Raw genomic sequence first — 18,570 nt, 5'->3', positions numbered from 1 at the left:
AACTATAGGAGCAGTTGTTAAGGCTTTCTTTAGAGTTTCAAAAGCTTCCTTACAATCATCATCAAAAACAAAAGGTACATCTTTTTGAAGAAGATTAGTAAGAGGCTTTGAAATCTTGGAGAAGTCTTTAATAAACCTCCTATAAAACCCAGCATGACCAAGAACACTACGAATACCTTTAACATCCTTGGGATAGGGCATCTTCTCAATTGCTTCAACTTTAGCTCTATCAACTTCAATACCTTTATGTCCCAATACAATTCCTTCATTAACCATAAAGTGGCATTTCTCCCAATTAAGAACAAGGTTAGTTTCTTCACATCTCTGCAAAACTTTATCAAGGTTCCGCAAGCAATTATCAAAAGAATTCCCATAAACGGAAAAATCGTCCATGAATACCTCTACAATACTCTCACAAAAGCCATGAAAAATAGCAGACATGCATCTTTGAAAAGTAGCAGGAGCATTACATAAACCAAAAGGCATACGTCTATAAGCATAAGTTCCATAGGGACAAGTGAAAGTGGTTTTCTCTTGATCCTTAGTTTTAACAGCAATTTGTGAAAACCCAAAATAACCATCAAGAAAGCAAAAATGAGTATTTTTAGATAACCTTTCTAACATTTGATCAATAAAAGGCAAAGAGTAATGATCTTTCTTAGTAACCTTATTAACTTTTCGATAATCAATGCACATTCTATACCCTACAACTACTCTTTGAGGTATGAGCTCATCATTATCATTAGGCACAACAGTCATTCCTCCTTTTCTTAGGAACACAATGCACAGGACTAACCCATCTACTATCAGCAATAGGATATATAATACCAGCTTCAAGGAGTCTTAATACCTCATTTCTTACCACATCCTTCATCTTAGGAATTAGACGACGCTGAGGTTCAACAACGGGCTTCGCATCATCTTCCATATTAATGGCGTGTTGGCAAATAGAAGGAGAAATCCCCTTCAAGTCATCAAGAGTGTAGCCAATAGCTCCTCGGTGCTTCTTCAGTATTTCCAATAGCCTTTCTTCTTCAAACTCTGAAATCTTAGAACTAATAATAACAGGATATATTTTCTTATCATCAATATGAGCATATTTAAGATTATCAGGCAATGGTTTTAAATCAAAGACAGGATCTTCCTTTGGTGGTGGTGTTGTACCCAGATCTTCCACCGGTAAATCATGCTTAAGAATAGGTTGACGAAGGAAAATTTCATCAAGCTCATCTCTTTCTTCCCTAAAAACTTCACTCTCACTATTCTCCAAATGTTGCTGCAAAGGATTATTAGGAGCAAGAACAATAGATGCACACTGTTCAACTTTAAAATCATTATTAGGCAAATCAGCTTTATAAGGAGTTTTGGTAAATTTAGAGAAGTTAAACTCATAAGATTCACCAGCAAATTTAGTCAAAATTTTCTCTTTCTTGCAATCTATAATAGCTCCACAAGTATTTAGAAAAGGCCTACCAAAAATGATAGGACAATATTTACTAGCAGCAGAACCAAGTACCAAAAAGTCAGCAGGATATTTAATCTTACCACATAGAACTTCCACATCTCGAACAATACCAATTGGAGAAATAGTTTCTCTATTAGCCAGCCGAATAACCACATCAATATCTTCAAGTTCACAAGAACCAATTTCGTGCATAATCTCCGTGTAAAGCTCATAAGGAATAGCACTAATACTTGCACCAATATCACATAAACCATAATAACAATGATCACCAATTCTAACATATAGCATAGGAACACTAGCTTGCTTGGACTTATTAGGATGAGAAACAATATTAGAAGCATCTTCACAGAAAATAATATGACCATCCTCCACATTTTCAGTCACAAGATCTTTAACTATTGCAACAGCAGGTTCAACTTTTATTTGTTCTTCAGGTTCTATAGGTTTCTTTTCACTTTTATGAACCGCACTATTTATAACAGAGTACTCCTTCATTTTAGCAGGGAAAGGAGTTTTTTCAATATAAGCTTCAGGAATAACATGATCAACAGTTTCAACTACAACACATTTATTAATAGATGGATCAATTTTATCTTTATATGGTTCATGATACTTATCAAAATTCTTCTTAGGCAATTCATAATGAGAGGCAAAAGCTTTATAAAGATTTGCAGCAACTTGAGAATCAAGACCATAAGTAGCACTCATGTTACGAAATTTATCAGTATCCATAAAAGCTTCAATGCATTTATAATCATAATTTATACCTGATTCTCTATCTTTGTCGTTCTCCCATCCTTCAGTATTTTCCTGGATCCGATTGAGAAGGTCCCTTTTAAACTCTTCCTTGTTGCGCGTGAATGATCCAGAACAAGAAGTATCCAGCAAGGTCTTGTCTTCAAAAGAAAGTCTTGCATAGAAGTTATCAATAATAACATTACCAGGAAGCTCATGAATGGGGCATTTGAGCATTAAAGACTTCAATCTCCCCCACGCTTGGGCAATACTCTCTCCATCATGAGGCCAAAAATTATATATGCGGTTCCGATCCTTGTGAATTTCACTTGGAGGATAGAACTTAGAATAAAACCGGGGCACAATATCATTCCATTCAAGAGAAACCCCATTATCCAAAGAATTTATACCAATGCGCCGCTTTACTGCAGCGATATAGAGAATAGTTTCTTCCTCACTTCATCCATAGCAATACCTGCACACTTGAATAAACCGCGTAATTCATGTAAGAACAGTAAATGATCTCCAGGGTGGACAGTTCCATCCCCTGTATAACGGTTATTCACTACGCGTTCAATAATTTTCATAGGTATTTTGTATGGTATCTCTTCCTCACCTGGGTTGACAAGCAGTTTCGATGAAGGATTCACTGTAAATGCTCACAGACAAGTATTCAGGGGGTTTTGATGTAGCAGATGAATAAAGTACGAGTAAGTAAAGTACGATAGTAACAATTGCAGCGAGTGGCCCAATCCTTTTTAGCACAAAGGACAAGCCGGTTTGTTTACTTATAATGACCAAACGTTCTCGAGGACACACGGGATTTTAGTCTAGTGCTTTCGCTACATACGGCTAATTAATCTTCATTGTTTTGATAAGTGTTTTGTGGGTGAACCTATGCTAATGTACCGCCCTTCCTAGGACTAATACATACTTGTGATTATACCCCTTGCAAGCATCCGCAACTACAAGAAAGTAATTAAGATAAATCTAACCACAGCCTTAAACTCTGAGATCCTGCTATCCCTCCTGCATCGATATACCAACGGGGGCTCAGGTTTCTGTCACTCCGGCAACCCCGCAATTGGCAAACGAGTACAAGATGCATTCCCCTAGGCCCATAAAGGTGAAGTGTCGTGTAGTCGACGTTCACACGACACCACTAGAAGAATAACACCACAACTTAAATATCATAACATTGAATATTACTCAACCATACTTCACTACTAGCATTTAGACTTCACCCATGTCCTCAAGAACTAAACGAACTACTCACGAGACATCATATGGAACATGATCAGAGGTGATATGATAATGAATAACAATCTGAGATGGAGACGGTGGTGATGATGATGAAGATGATGATGATGGTGATGGAGATGATGTCCAGCTCGATGACGATGACGATGGCGTCGATTTCCCCCTCCGGGAGGGAATTTCCCCGGCGGATCTCAGCCTGCCGGAGAGCTCTTTTCTCTCTGGTGTTCTCCGCCCCGCAGAGGCGGCTGTGACTCTTCGCGATGTACCTATGGAGCTTAGGTTTTCGGGACGAAGGCGTACGCGAAGAAAAAGAGGCGAGAGGGGGCTGTGGGCCCCCTCCTCACAGGGCGGCGCGGCCAGGCCTTGGGCCGCGCCGGCCTATGGGGTGGGCCCACCTCGGGTCCCCTCGGCTCCCCCTTCTGGCTCACTTCGTCTTCTGGAAAAATAGAATTTTTCGTATAATTTCCGTCAACTGTTGATCTTCCGAAATATTGCATTCTGACGATGCTTTTTCCAGCAGAATCCTGGCTCCGGTGCGCGATCCTCCAATAATCATGAAACATGCAAAATAGATGAAATAACATAAGTATTATCTCAAAATATGAAATATATCAATGAATAACAGCAAATTATGATATAAAATAGTGATGCAAATTGGACGTATCATTCATCCATACCGCTTCTGATGAAGCCTCTGAAGCCGCTATGTACTCCGATTCTGTTGAAGACTTCGCCACCGTGCACTGCTTCGAGCTTGCCCAGCTTACTGCAGCACCATTCAATATAAACACGTACCCAGACTGTGACTTAGAGTCATCAGGATTAGTGTTCCAACTTGCATCGGTGTAACTTGTTACAACGAGCTCTTGGTCACCTCCATAACAAAGAAACATATCCTTAGTTCTTTTCAAGTACTTCAGGATATTCTTGACCGCTGTCCAGTGTTCCATTCCTGGATCACATTGATATCCGCTAGTCAAACTAACAGCATGTGCTATATCCGGTCTAGTACATAGCATGGCATATATGATAGAGCCTACTGCCGAGGCATAGGGGATCTGACTCATCCTTTCTCTTTCTTCTGCCGTAGCCGGACCTTGAGTCTTACTCAAGACCTTGCCTGGTAACATAGGTAAGAATCCTTTCTTACTTTCATCCATTCTAAACTTCTTTAGAATCTTGTCCAGGTATGTACTCTGTGATAGCCCTATTAGGCGTCTTGATCTATCTCTATAAATCTTGATGCCTAATATATACGATGCTTCACCAAGGTCTTTCATTGAAAAACTATTATTCAAATAACCTTTTACACTGCTTAATAGTTCTATATCATTCCCAATCAATAATATGTCATCTATATATAATATCAGGAACGCTACAGAGCTCCCACTCACTTTCTTGTAAATACAGGCCTCTCCATGACACTGTATAAACCCGAAGTCTTTGATCACCTTATCAAAGCATCGGTTCCAACTTCTCGATGCTTGCTTCAGTCCATAAATTGAACGCTGAAGTTTGCATACTTTGTCAGCATTTTTAGGATCGACAAAACCTTTGGGTTGTACCATATACAACTCTTCCTCAATGTCTCCATTAAGGAACGCTGTTTTGACATCCATCTGCCAAATCTCATAATCGAAAAATGCAGCTATTGCTAACAAAATCCTCACAGATTTTAGCTTCGCTATAGGTGAGAAAGTCTCATCGTAGTCAACACCTTGAATTTGTCGGAAACCCTTTGCGACAAGTCGAGCTTTATAGACAGTAATATTACCATCAGCATCTGTTTTTCTCTTGAAGATCCATTTATTCTCGACAGCCTTGCGGCTATCAGGTAAGTCTACCAAAGTCCATACTTTGTTACCATACATGGATCCCATTTCGGATTTCCTGGCTTCTTGTCATTTGTTGGAATCTGGGCTCATCATCGCTTCTTCATACGTCGTAGGGTCTTCATCATTGTTGTCCACAATCATGACATTTAGACAAGGATCATACCAATCAGGAGTGGCACGTTCCCTTGTCGATCTGCGAGGTTCATTAGCTATCTCGTTTGAAGTTTCATGATCATTATCATTAGCTTCCTCTGTTGCCGGTGTAGGCGGTACAGGAACAACTTCCGGTACTGCGCTACTCTGATCAACGAGTGAAGATTCATCAATCTCATCGAGTTCTATTTTTCTTTCAGTCACTTCTTTAGTGAGAAATTCTTTCTCAAGAAAGGTTCCGTTCTTAGCAACAAAGATTTTGCCTTCGGATCTGTGATAGAAAGTGTACCCTATAGTTTCCTTAGGGTATCCTATGAAGACGCATTTCTCCGCTTTGGGTTCTAGCTTGTCCGGTTGTAACTTCTTTACATAGGCTTCGCAACCCCAAACTTTAAGGAACGACAGCTTAGGTTTCTTATTAAACCATAATTCATACGGTGTCGTTTCAACGGATTTAGATGATGCCCTATTTAAAGTGAATGCGGCTGTCTCTAATGCATAACTCCAAAATGATAACGGCAAATCAGTAAGAGACATCATAGAACGAACCATATCTAAGAGAGTTCGATTACGACATTCGGACACACCGTTTCGTTGAGGTGTTCCTGGCGGTGTCAATTGTGAAAGTATTCCGCATTTCTTTAAATGCATGCCAAACTCATAACTCAGATATTCACCTCCGTGATCAGATCGTAGAAATTTAATCTTCTTGTTACGTTGATTTTCTACTTCACTTTGGAATTCCTTAAACTTCTCGAAAGTTTCGGATTTATGTTTCATGAAATAGATATACCCATATCTACTCAGATCATCTGTGAAGGTTAGAACATAACGATAACCACCGCGCGACGCTACACTCATTGGTCCGCACACATCGGTATGTATGATTTCCAATAAGTCTGTAGCTCGCTCCATCATACCAGAGAATGGAGTCTTAGTCATTTTTCCCATTAGACATGCTTCGCATCTATCAAGTGACTCAAAGTCAAGTGATTCGAGTAATCCATCGGTATGGAGTTTTTCATGCGTTTCACTCCAATATGACCAAGACGACAGTGCCACATATAAGTAGAATTATCATTCAATTTAATTCGCTTAGCATCAATGTTATGTATATGTGTATCACTACTATCGAGATCTAACAGAAATAAACCATTCTTTTCAGGTGCTCGACCATAAAAGATATTATTCATAAAAATAGAACAACCATTATTCTCAGACTTGAATGAATAACCGTCTTGCATTAAACAAGATCCAGATATAATGTTCATGCTCAACGCGGGTACAAAATAATAATTATTGAGGTTTAAAACTAATCCCGAAGGTAGATGTAGAGGAAGTGTGCCGACAGCGATCACATCGACTTTGGATCCATTTCCAACGCGCATTGTCACTTCATCATTCAATAGTCTTCGTTTATTCTTTAGTTCCTGTTTCGAGTTACAAATATGAGCAACCGAACCAGTATCAAATACCCAGGTACTAGTACGAGAACCAGTAAGATAAACATCTATAACATGTATATCAGATATACCTTCTTTCTTCTCTTGACAAGGCCTCTCTTCAGATCAGCCAAATACTTGGAGCAATTATGCTTCCAGTGTCCCTTCTCCTTGCAGTAATAGCACTCGGCATCAGGCTTAGGGCCATTCTTAGGTTTCATAGGAGGCGTGGCAGCTTTCTTGCCACCCTTCTTGAATTTACCTTTAGACTTGCCCTGTTTCTTGAAACTGGTGGTCTTGTTGACCATCAACACTTGGTGCTCTTTCTTGATCTCAATCTCAGCAGCTTTTAGCATGGCGAAGAGTTCAGGTAACTCTTTGTTCATGTTCTGCATATTGTAGTTCATCACAAAGTTCTTGTAACTAGGTGGCAGTGATTGAAGGACACGATTAATCCCCAGTCTGTTAGGAATCACTATTCCCAAGTCACTGAGTTTCTTCGCATGCCCGGTCATGGCGAGCATGTGCTCACTAACGGAGCTGCCTTCTTCCATCATGCAGCTGAAGAAGTGTTTTGATGCTTCATAGCATTCCACGGCCGCATGAGTTTCAAAGATAGCTTTCAGCTCATTGACCAACTCATGAGGATCCTGGTGCTCAAAACGTTTTTGAAGATCGGCTTCCAGACTGCATAGGATGGCACACTGAACTTGAGAGTACCGAGTTTTCCGAGTCGCGTAAACATTCTTTACTTCATCGGTTTCAGTTTCTGCAGGAGGGTCACCTAGCGGTGCATCAAGCACATATTGCAGGTTTCCACCAGCGAGGAAGATCCTCACATGATGAAACCAGTCGGTGAAGTTGCTACCGTTGCTCTTAAGCTTTTCTTTCTCTAGGAACTAGTTAAAATTGATTGGGGACGCCATATCTACAACATATATTTGCAATAGTTTAGACTAAGTTTATGATAAATTGAGTTCAAATTTTAATTCAACATAATTAAAAACTAGGTGAAATCCCAGTCAAAACAATATCCCTCGAATTGTCTTAGTGATCACACGAACTAAATCCACCACACCAAGTCCGATCATCATGAGACAAGATGTAATTTCAATGGCGAACACTCAAAGTGTTCATCATATCAATCATATGATTCATGCTCTACCTTTCGGTATCACGTGTTCCGAGACCATGTCTGTACATGCTAGGCTCGTCAAGGCCACCTTAGTATCCGCATGTGCAAAACTGGCTTGCACCCATTGTATGCACTTGTTGAGTCTGTCACACCCGATCATCACGAGATGCTTCGAAACGACAAGTCTTGGCAACGGTGCTACTAAGGATGAACACTTTATTATCTTGATATTTTAGTAAGAGGGATCATCTTATAATGCTACCGACGCGATCTAAGCAAAATAAGATGCATAAAAGGATTAACATCACATGCAGTTCATATGTGATATGATATGGACCCTTTTTTCTTTGCGCCTTTGATCTTCATCTCCAAAGCACGGACATGATCTCCATCATCAACGGGCATGATCTCCATCATCGTCGGCGTAGCGTCAAGGTCAATGGCGCCGTCTTCATGATTGTTCTCCCATGTAGCAACTATTACAACTTCTTTGAAATACTACTCAACATGAAATTTAAAGACAACCATAAGGCTCCTGCCGGTTGCCACAATACAATAATGATCATCTCATACATATTCATCATCACATTATGGCCATATCACATCACCAAACCCTGCAAAAACAAGTTAGACGTCTCTAATTTGGTTTGCATATTTTACGTGGTTTAGGGTTTTCGAGTGAGATCTAATCTACCTACGAACATGAACCACGACAGTGATACTAGTGTTGTCAATAGAAGAGTAAATTGAATCTTCACTATAGTAGGAGAGACAGACACCCGCAAAGCCACTTATGCAATACAAGTTGCATGTCGAGCGTGGAGCAAATCTCATGAACGCGGTCATGTAAAGTTAGCCCGAGCCGCTTCATCCCACTATGCCACAAAGATGCAAAGTACTCAAACTAAAGACAACATAAGCATCAACGCCCACAAAACCATTGTGTTCTACTCGTGCAACCATCTATGCATAGACCTGGCTCTGATACCACTGTAGGGATTCGTTGCATAGAAAACAAAAATTTCCCTACCGCGAGAACGCAATCCAAGCCAAGATGCAATCTAAAAGACGGGAGCAACGAGGGGATGAAGGAGACTCACCCTTGAAGATTTCCAAAGCCTACAAGATGAGGCTCTTGTTGCTGCGGTAGACGATCACTTGCCGCTTTCAAAAGCGCGTAGAAGATCTTGACGGTGCCACAATCGGGCAGCACCTCCGTACTCGGTCACACGTTCGGTGTTGATGAAGATGACGTCCTTCTCCCCGCTCCAGTGGGCAGCGGAAGTAGTAGCTCCTCCTTGAATCCGGCAGCACGACGGCGTGGTGGCGGTGGCGATGGAGATCTTCGGCGGAGCTTCGCTAAGCGTTGCGGGAGAGGGGGAGGAGTAGGGCGGCTAGGGTTTGGGGAGAGGGGGTGGCCGGCCTCCTTGGGGTGCGGCCAAGGTGGTGGTGTTGTGGTGGCCGGCCCCCTCCCCTTGGCCCCTCATTATATAGGTGGAACCCCCAAGTGTTGGACTACAAGTCTTCGAATAAGACTCCAACCCAAAACCTTCCATGTGTAGGGAAACCTACCCAAGGTGGGATTCCCACCTCGAGTGGGACTCCCACCCTTCCATGAGGGGGCTGGCCGGCCCCCTTGGTGGAGTCCACCTTGGACTCCCCCCTCTAGGGTTGGCCGGCCATGGGTGGTGGAGTCCCTTCGGGACTCCGCCTTCCAAAGTGATTTCTTCCGGACTTTTCTAGAACCTTCTAGAACTTTCCATAAATTCACCGGATCATTTCCAAACTTATAAAATGACTTCCTATATATGAATCTTATTCTCCGGACCATTCCGGAACTCCTCGTGATGTCCGGGATCCCATCCGAGACTTCGAACAATACTTCGAACTCCATTCCATATTCAAGTTCTACTAATACAACATCAAACCTTAAGTGTGTCACCCTACGGTTCGCGAACTATGTGGACATGGTTGAGAACTCTCTCCGACCAATAACCAATAGCGGGATCTGGAGATCCATAATGGCTCCCACACATTCAACGATGACTTAGTGATCGAATGAACCATTCACATACGATACCAATTCCCTTTGTCACGCGATATTTTACTTGTCCGAGGTTTGATCATCGGTATCTCTCTATACCTTGTTCAACCTCGTCTCCTGACAAGTACTCTTTACTCATACCGTGGTATGTGGTCTCTTATGAACTATTCATGTGCTTGCAAGCTATTTAGACGACATTCCACCGAGAGGGCCCAGAGTATATCTATCCGTCATCGGGATGGACAAATCCCACTGTTGATCCATATGCCTCAACTCATACTTTCCGGATACTTAATCCCACCTTTATAACCACCCATTTACGTAGTGGCGTTTGATGTAATCAAAGTACATTTCCGGTATAAGTGATTTACATGATCTCATGGTCGAAAGGACTAGGTAACTATGTATCGAAAGCTTATAGCAAATAACTTAATGACGTGATCTTATGCTACGCTTAATTGGGTGTGTACATTATATCATTCATATAATGATATAACCTTGTTATTAATAACATCCAATGTTCATGATTATGAAACTAATCATCTATTAATCAACAAGCTAGTTAAGAGGCTTACTAGGGACTCATTGTTGTTTACACAACACACATGTATCAATGTTTCGTTTAATACAATTATAGCATGGTATATAAACATTTATCATAAACACGAAGATATATAATAACCACTTTTATTATTGCCTCTTGGGCATATCTCCAACAGATGTTGCTCATGGCCCGCGATCTGGTTCCCGCACTGCCTGCCCTGGATGTGGAGGATATATCTCGGCATAGCCGCCGCGGGGCTAACACCGTCGTCCGATCCGGGTCACCACCGCTCGCTGCAGGGGCGCCGCCATCTCCATAGACCTCCTGCAGCTCAACCTGGATCTCGGGCTAGGGTTTGTGTTGGGGTGGATGATTTCGAGGTTCGACGGGGTGGAATAGATAGAGGTGGAGGAGGGAGTTCAGGGGCGGGGGTCAGCAGGGCAGGGCGTCACCGGAGTTGGCCGGGTTTTTGGCCGGCGTTGGAGGAAATGGGAGGGAGGAGGCGGTGGGAGCCTGGAAGTGGGGTAGGTCGTGGGGGATTGATTCTATTGGATCGGGTGGGGCTCGAGCTGGAAGGGAATGTGGCCTCCCGCTCAACATTTCATCTCCCGCGTGTGGGCTCGATTTGGTCTCGCCAGTCGCCACCATGCTCGACCCAATTTAGATTTAACTCCGTTTGTCGCGTGAGCCAAAATGCAGCGCGGGATTACAGGTAAGGCCGTTCAGATTTTGGGGTGATTTGTGGCATTGGATGGAGAGGTCTTATGGACGTTTGATCCGTGGGCAGCTGTTTATTATCTTTTGATTGGCTAAAGAGGAGTGCCCACGAATCAAATGAGATGATCCTTGTGGCTCCCCCATGTCATACAGGCTCCCAACATGTCATATGTGGTCAATGTGTTCCACATGTCAATAAAGACTAAGCTTAGTCGTATATCTGGACACGTAAGCGAAAGTCGACACATAGACATGACACGTAGGCGGACATGGGCACGGCGAATACGTGAAATTGTTGAAGTATCCAACAATCATTTTAAGGCATCATGAATTAGCAGTTATGGCCATTTAAATTGACCGTGATTGACCAAAAATAAATCATATCATATATTCTATGACCATTTCATGCAAGAAAAGTATGACCTTTCTCACTAAAATGGTCGTAATGATTTAGGGTTTGAACCCTCCCAAACGCCTTACGACTATTTGGTGCAAAAAAGTCATAGATTTATGACTAATCAATCCACGGCCCCAATAAGGTTGTCATTAGTTAACACATTTCTTGTAGTGATCTGGAGGCGGCGGCGGCGGAGGCGGTGGCGGAGGCGGCAGAGCGCGCCGAAGGGCGCCTCGCGGCGACCAGGGCGGAGATCGCCAACACCATGGCCGAGCTCGCCGACGCCAAGGCCGAGCTCGCGGAGGCGCGGGCGGCCATGGCGGCCCCTCCGGCGGACGCCGTCATCCATGACATCGCGGACGACGACCCCCCGTGCCCAGCCGCTTCGAGTGCGGCGGCGACCAGCGGGTTCTGCTCGCGTCCTTCGAGTCCCTAGCTGGGACGCCCAACGCCGTCAGGCTTGGTTGGCGGAGGAGGAAGCCCACAGCTATGCGATCGCCATGGCTCGGGGTTTAATGTGCTCCGACCTGGACTCGCTCCAGCGTAGGGCCCCTTCTCCCGCGCGGGTCGAGCAGGAGAACCGGGAGCTGGCGGTCGCCATCGCCACCAGGGACGAAGCGGTGGCGGAGGCGGCTAGGGACAGGGCCCGCTTCGTCGCCCAGCTGGCGGGGTTGTAGGCGGCGGCCCATGCGGCGGCGGAGGAGGAGGCCCAGGCGACGGCGGAGGTGGCGGCTGCACAGGTGGCGGCGGCCCTGTGGGACAGCTCCCTGGCCGAGGCCCTCGAACGCCGCAGGCGGCAGGACGAGGTGTCCCATGTGCGGCGTGCGCGGCGCGCGGAGTGCGCGAAGCGCTCCCGCTTCGACGATGGCGCCGGCCCTTCCGGCGGCCAGTAGTAGGCCGCGCGACTGCAAGTAACCAAAGCCGGTGTAGGCCGCGCGACGGCGAGTAGGTACGGCCGTTGAGTTTAGGTTAACTCGACTAAACATCTCTCTAAAAATGGTCCTTTTGCGAATCAATAGTAATGAAAAAATCTTTTGCTTAACTACTCACTGCCGACCGGGCCCGGATACACCCAACGCGGACAGTTTCCGCGACCGCAGAGCGTCCGCGGAGACGCAAACCTAGCGCATATTTGGGCTAGATTTGCATCGCCCCGCTGGAGGCGGTGCCAGACGCATTTCCGGTCACGGCGGACGCAAACGGGAGATACCCTTACACTGAAAGCTCAAACAGAAAGGGGTGGAAGCAAAACGCCGCCTCTATTGGCACATGATAGGAGAGTTTGAAGTCAACGACACAAGAGCATGAGACAATACTACAATACAATGCTCTAGACAACATCACACCTAATACATCATCCTCTGCCAATCCCAACACGATCTCCACACGAACCACACCCTATCTGTCACAGCTTGGCATCGAACCTGGAGATGATTTCTCCGGTCACAACATGGCGATTAGTAGTAACCAGAGGCCGCCACTGCAACATAAGAGATATAGCACGGTAAATTGCGTCACGATGGGTTACACAATACTTCATGCTGGAACACTCATTCCTAGTTGGCCACATAGATCATGCAACTGCTGCAAACGAAAACCTAGTTTTATTTCGTTTAGCTCCCTCCCCCATCCCACACACACACGCACACACCCCAAACAAACCTAGCAAAAAGCCATGGAGAAAGTGAGGAGTAGAAAGAGTGGAAGAGGCGCTTGAGAGAGCATCTACCACACCAAGCATCTTACCGGAAAAAAGTTTTTCCCAAATTGCATACATCATAATTAGACCCAATTTGACCCAATCTTTTAATTTTATGGAGGCTTTTCCAGAATTGAGAGACACCATTACCGTGAGACTGGAAAATACCTCCAGAAGAGGCCATAGCATTGAACCCAACACACACCCTCTTGTCAACTTTCTAAGGGACAAAGATCATGTCATTAGCCAGGATATTTCTACAACTAACATGCAACAAGTATTTTAGAGGAATAGAACCCACAAGTTAGCTATCCTAGTTTGCTCATCAGCAATAATTCCAACACCTAGAACTTCACTTTTCTGATAGTTAATTTTCAAGCTGGACATTTGTTCATAACAACAGAGCAAGAACTTTACTGATACAAAACAATTTCGATAATTTTCTATGAGAAAGATTGTGTCATTTTCATATTGCAGGTATGCATACTGCAGATGAGACACTCCCCTCCAACCAAATTACAAGCTATCCCTTTAACATGCCCAACAATTTTGGTAGCATTTAATATTTTTTCCCAAATCATCACCCACAAAGTCAAAGAGCAAGGAGGACAAAGGATCTCCCTATCTCAAACCTTTATAGGTTCTAAACAGTTCTCTATTAACTCCATTTTTGTTGATGCGGACTTTACTCAATTGCACAACTTATGTAATCTAGAGAATCCAGGTTTCACTAAATCTTTTTTCCTCAGAATTTCTTCCAAAAAACTCCATTGTATTTTTTTCATATGCTTTCTCAAAATATAGTTTAATTATAGTACTAGATTTCATATGAAATTTTAGATCATGAAGCACAACAATCCCATCCAAAATCTATCTCCCTGGAATGAAAGCAGTCTGAACATGGCTAATGTATTTATTTGCAATCAAATAAAATCTTCTAGTCATCAACTTAGTAATGATTTTAAACACTTCATTGATCAAGAAAATAGCTACGTATTCCTTAACATCCAAGATCCTTGGTAACAGGACAATCACACCATAATTAATAATCCTTTTAAGGTCCAACACCCCAACCCTTAGGCTGGTCATAGTGGTAAGTATCATGTAGTTGTATCATGCATATGATACTTGTGTATGATACTTTCTCTATAGTGGTTAGTATCATGAAGTAGTATCATAATCATGCTATATTTATTGTTTTTTAGAATCTCAATGCAAATTTGTGCACAAGATTTGTTTGGCATTAACTTTTCTCGTGACATGCGATATGATACAGTATCTACCTATGTTACTCTAATCTCCTCTCCTCCTTAATTAGCTGCCACATCAGCATTTTTGTGGGACCAATGTGTATGATACTAACTATGATACTAGCACTATGGCTAGCCTTAGGTAGCTAACATATCTTTGATGAGGGTGTTGGATATAATGCCCTAGAGGTAAATAATAAAGAATGCTTATTATTATATATCAATAGTACATAATAGTTTCGTGCCATGCTATAACTATATCGATCGGAAAACATTAATACATGTGGTATTGTAAACAAGCCATGATCCCTAGTGAGCATTCACAAACTAGTTCATTGAGGTCAACCGATGATCGAGGTTTCCCGATCATGGACATACATGTCATTGACAATGGAGTCATATCATTAAGTGAATGATGTGATGGACATTCCCAAATATAAGTATTGTAACACGATTAAGTCACGAAGTTCATGTTACGATATTTATGAATGTGTATTAACCTAATCCTTAGACTATGAGACCATATCTAATCATTGTCATCGGTAACTGCTTTGACATCATCAATCGCCACACCGTAAAGGGGTGGTCATAAAGGTGATGCTCAGGTATTCCAATGGGATGGTTTGATGCGTAAGAGTTGGATTTGTTCATACGCGTGACGGAAGATACTTTGAACCCACTCGGTGAGATTATATCCAAATTGCAACACATGACTAGCTCATGAGGATGGAATCAAACAAAACGAGTTGAATAGCCTTATCGGTAACGAGTATTCCATCGCCCTCTCAGCGGGTAGCCTGACATTGGCATGGTGAATTACCCAAACAATATTCAAAACTACATACATATGTCCACAAACCATGGAGGAAAAAAGGAGGCCGAGATCGATCGAAAGGCAAAAGTGCGCTGCAGCAGGCAGCATGCCTTGCTTCCACTCAACGTTCCACGACACAGTTAACACCCCATGTTCAAAGATCCAAAAAAGCTTGAGATAGATAACAAGCTGGCCAGTGGCCACTTCCCCACTACACACCGCCATCACATCACTGCATGCGAAGCATGCAAGCCACTACTACAACAATCAAGCACGTCCAAACGAAAGCATAAAAAGGTTAAAACACACACTACTAATTGTAATCATCAAAACAAACTTATTTTATCTGCTTATCCATGCTATAAGCATGGTCCGCAGTCAGCACAAAAGCCATCAGTCACTAATCCTCGGTGCCGATGGCTGCGGCGCCAGGGATGCCGCGACGGCGAGGGCGATGGTCGCTAGCTTCCTGAACTCGGCGTCCTCCGCGGCCAGCGGGGACGTGTCGTCGGCCTCGCCGAACGCGTCCTCGCACGTCCCGGGCGCGTCCAGCGCCGCGCTGAGCTGCGTGAGCGCGTCCCGGGTGGACCTGTCCTCGCCCCGCGCGATGTCCTCCGCGGCCTCGCCCAGGTGGTCCACGGCGTCCGAGTACACCTCCGCGCAAACGCCGAGGCGCTCCCGCCTCCTGCCGTCCTCCTCCGAGGCGCGCAATGCGGCGATGCGCCTGGCCGTGCCGTTGGCGGCCGCCGCCGCGATCCTAGCGGCTATGGCGAAGAGACCGCGCGCGTCGGCGGTGGCGCTCGCGCTGTCGGCGCGGAAGGTCCTGACGCAGTAGCTGTAGCCGATCGACGGGTGGCCTGCGGCGAAGGATTTACATGTGTCTTCTAACGTGGAGGACTCGCAGGTTGACGAGATGAGCAGGAGGAAGAACGCGTAGGTGAGCGGCGCCCTCATTGTTGGCTTGGATCGATGGTTTTTGCCTGCCTTGGTGTTCCGGCTCTGTTGTTTTTCAGAATGTTCAGTGCGGAAGTGCGGTTGCGGTATATCCTATGTGCTAGGCTGCTAGCTGATGGGTATATGTACACGACGACGTCGGAGGCTCGGGAGTGTTAGCGGATGATTAGTTTAACTAGATGAACCTCCGCGCCTTGCAGCGGGTATTTGTAGAAACTATACAATTGCATGCATCTTTTCATACAATCAATTCATAACAAAATCTTATGTCATGTCAAGAAAATTATTATGTGGCCGGTGTAGAACTCCATCGAGATGTATTCAACTATTCTACTGTAGACCTTTACAGCCAATGGAGATGTACCACACTATTTGTTGGTTTCTAGGTAGATCAAATGATTGCATGCCATCTGATTCTTCCTGTTAATCACCGAAGATCAAATTCTGTGAACAAATGGTACTCCCGATTAGACCACCATCAAACTTGATAGGGTGAATAATTCTACATGTAGAGATGTATATAGAGGATGTAACCTGCAATTTTTGTTTTTTGCGAAAGTAACCTGCAAGATTAATGTATCATCGTAAACTCATAACCCAGTCTGTTCTGCAAAAGAACATGTATAAGCCAAGGAAAATGCAGAACTGCGTCACAGGAATTATATTGGTGGGCATGCGTACAGTCTTGGAAGTACGAAACTGATAGGGGCAGTTTGCAAACTCACGATTTAGAAACTGGAGAAACTTATCAAAGGTGCAACGAAAAAAATGTGGCCATCTCTGCTCCAGAATTCCATCCAAAAGTTAGTTGGCTAAGAGCATCTCTAACAGAGCCCGTATTTGTCCGAACCGAAAAAACGGAGTTCAGTCTCCCGAAAAACGAATTGAGAGAGCATTTGGATCCGGCGCAGAACAGAAACTATAAATCCAAACCGAACTCGTGAAAATCAAACGACGCGGGAAATCTATCGACGGGGATTGCAGTCGATTTCATCCTATCAACCTTAATTCGATCATAATTCACACTAAATAGTGGCAAAATACAAGTACGTACAACGGGCCTAATTAGACTAGAAGTTAAATTTCCCGGCGACTATACTGTCACCGGGCGGCGGCGGAGGGTTTTTCGACGCCGCCGGTTGCTAGGAGACGACGAGGGCCGCCAGCTCGATTGCCGCCGCGCCGGAGGCGCCCCCGCAGAGCAGAGGCGGTCCGTCTGCATAGTCGTCGTCGCCGCTCGGGGCAACGGCGGGCTGCACCCGCCGGCAGCGGGGGGCTCCTCCGCTTCCCCAGCCGCAGATGCTGTTGCCGCCCCCTCCGCAGCCGCCTCCGCGCGCGCTTGAAGGTGGCGCGCCATCACCTCCGGCCACTTGCGGCCGGCCCGCTTCCATGCTGTAATATCCCAGGTAATGGGGTTACAAAATTAGAGGAAACAGATGTGTGCATTGCATTCATGCATAGAAAATCTGGGGAATTTTCGCGCTTTAAAGTAAAACAGTCACAGTAACTGAAGTTTCACTTGACCTTGGTGGAATTGAAGTAGCTCATCAAGTCAAGCGCTATAAACCTCAATGTGACTTTGTTAAAACTTTGTTTTGGGTAGAGATAATTTGATCTAAGGGGTTAGATCAAATGGAACTAATAACCAACTCAACAACACTTTACTCAATGATCAATTGCTTGATCTTATAAAAGATCATAATATGGAATTCCTTGCCATAACATATGAACATCCATTTAATTGGAAATCAAGTAACAATAATTGGAGAAACTATTCTTCACTTATCTTTTCCATGACTTAAACTAATCCATGATCCTACCATGAACCTCATGATATTTATTCTACTTCATACTGGAATTATAACAAGGAGATCCACTCAAGAAGTATATGTTCTTCTCCATTCCAAGTTATTACACATCAAACCTAGAGAGGTGAGAGTTCTATAATATTTATTAGAGAAGCAGTACCAAAACTTGAGCTAAACCTTGGATATACATCCAAGTATTTAAATCAGTATCTTTAAGAGGAACCCTAGGAACTTATTCAAGATATTTCCTAGAGAGAGGATCCACCTATGTTAACCATAGATAGTGGTGATCACATCATTCTCTATGGAGCCTAACCA

General features: G+C 44.0%; 1 protein-coding gene across 1 annotated transcript; it reads right to left on the bottom strand.

Moving 5' to 3' along the window:
- Positions 1 to 15,613: 15,613 nt before the first annotated feature.
- LOC127309398 (putative invertase inhibitor) lies at positions 15,614 to 16,550 on the bottom strand. Its single transcript, XM_051340267.2, has one exon. It carries the CDS (start codon positions 16,442 to 16,444, stop codon positions 15,884 to 15,886), a length of 561 nt encoding a protein of 186 aa, XP_051196227.1. The 5' UTR covers positions 16,445 to 16,550; the 3' UTR covers positions 15,614 to 15,883.
- Between the last annotated feature and the right edge of the window lie 2,020 nt (positions 16,551 to 18,570).

The sequence above is a fragment of the Lolium perenne genome, chromosome 6 (assembly GCF_019359855.2).
Source record: "Lolium perenne isolate Kyuss_39 chromosome 6, Kyuss_2.0, whole genome shotgun sequence".
NCBI lineage: Eukaryota > Viridiplantae > Streptophyta > Magnoliopsida > Poales > Poaceae > Lolium > Lolium perenne.
The sequence above is the reverse complement of the archived record's forward strand: the minus strand, read 5'-3'. Positions and strand labels throughout refer to the sequence as shown.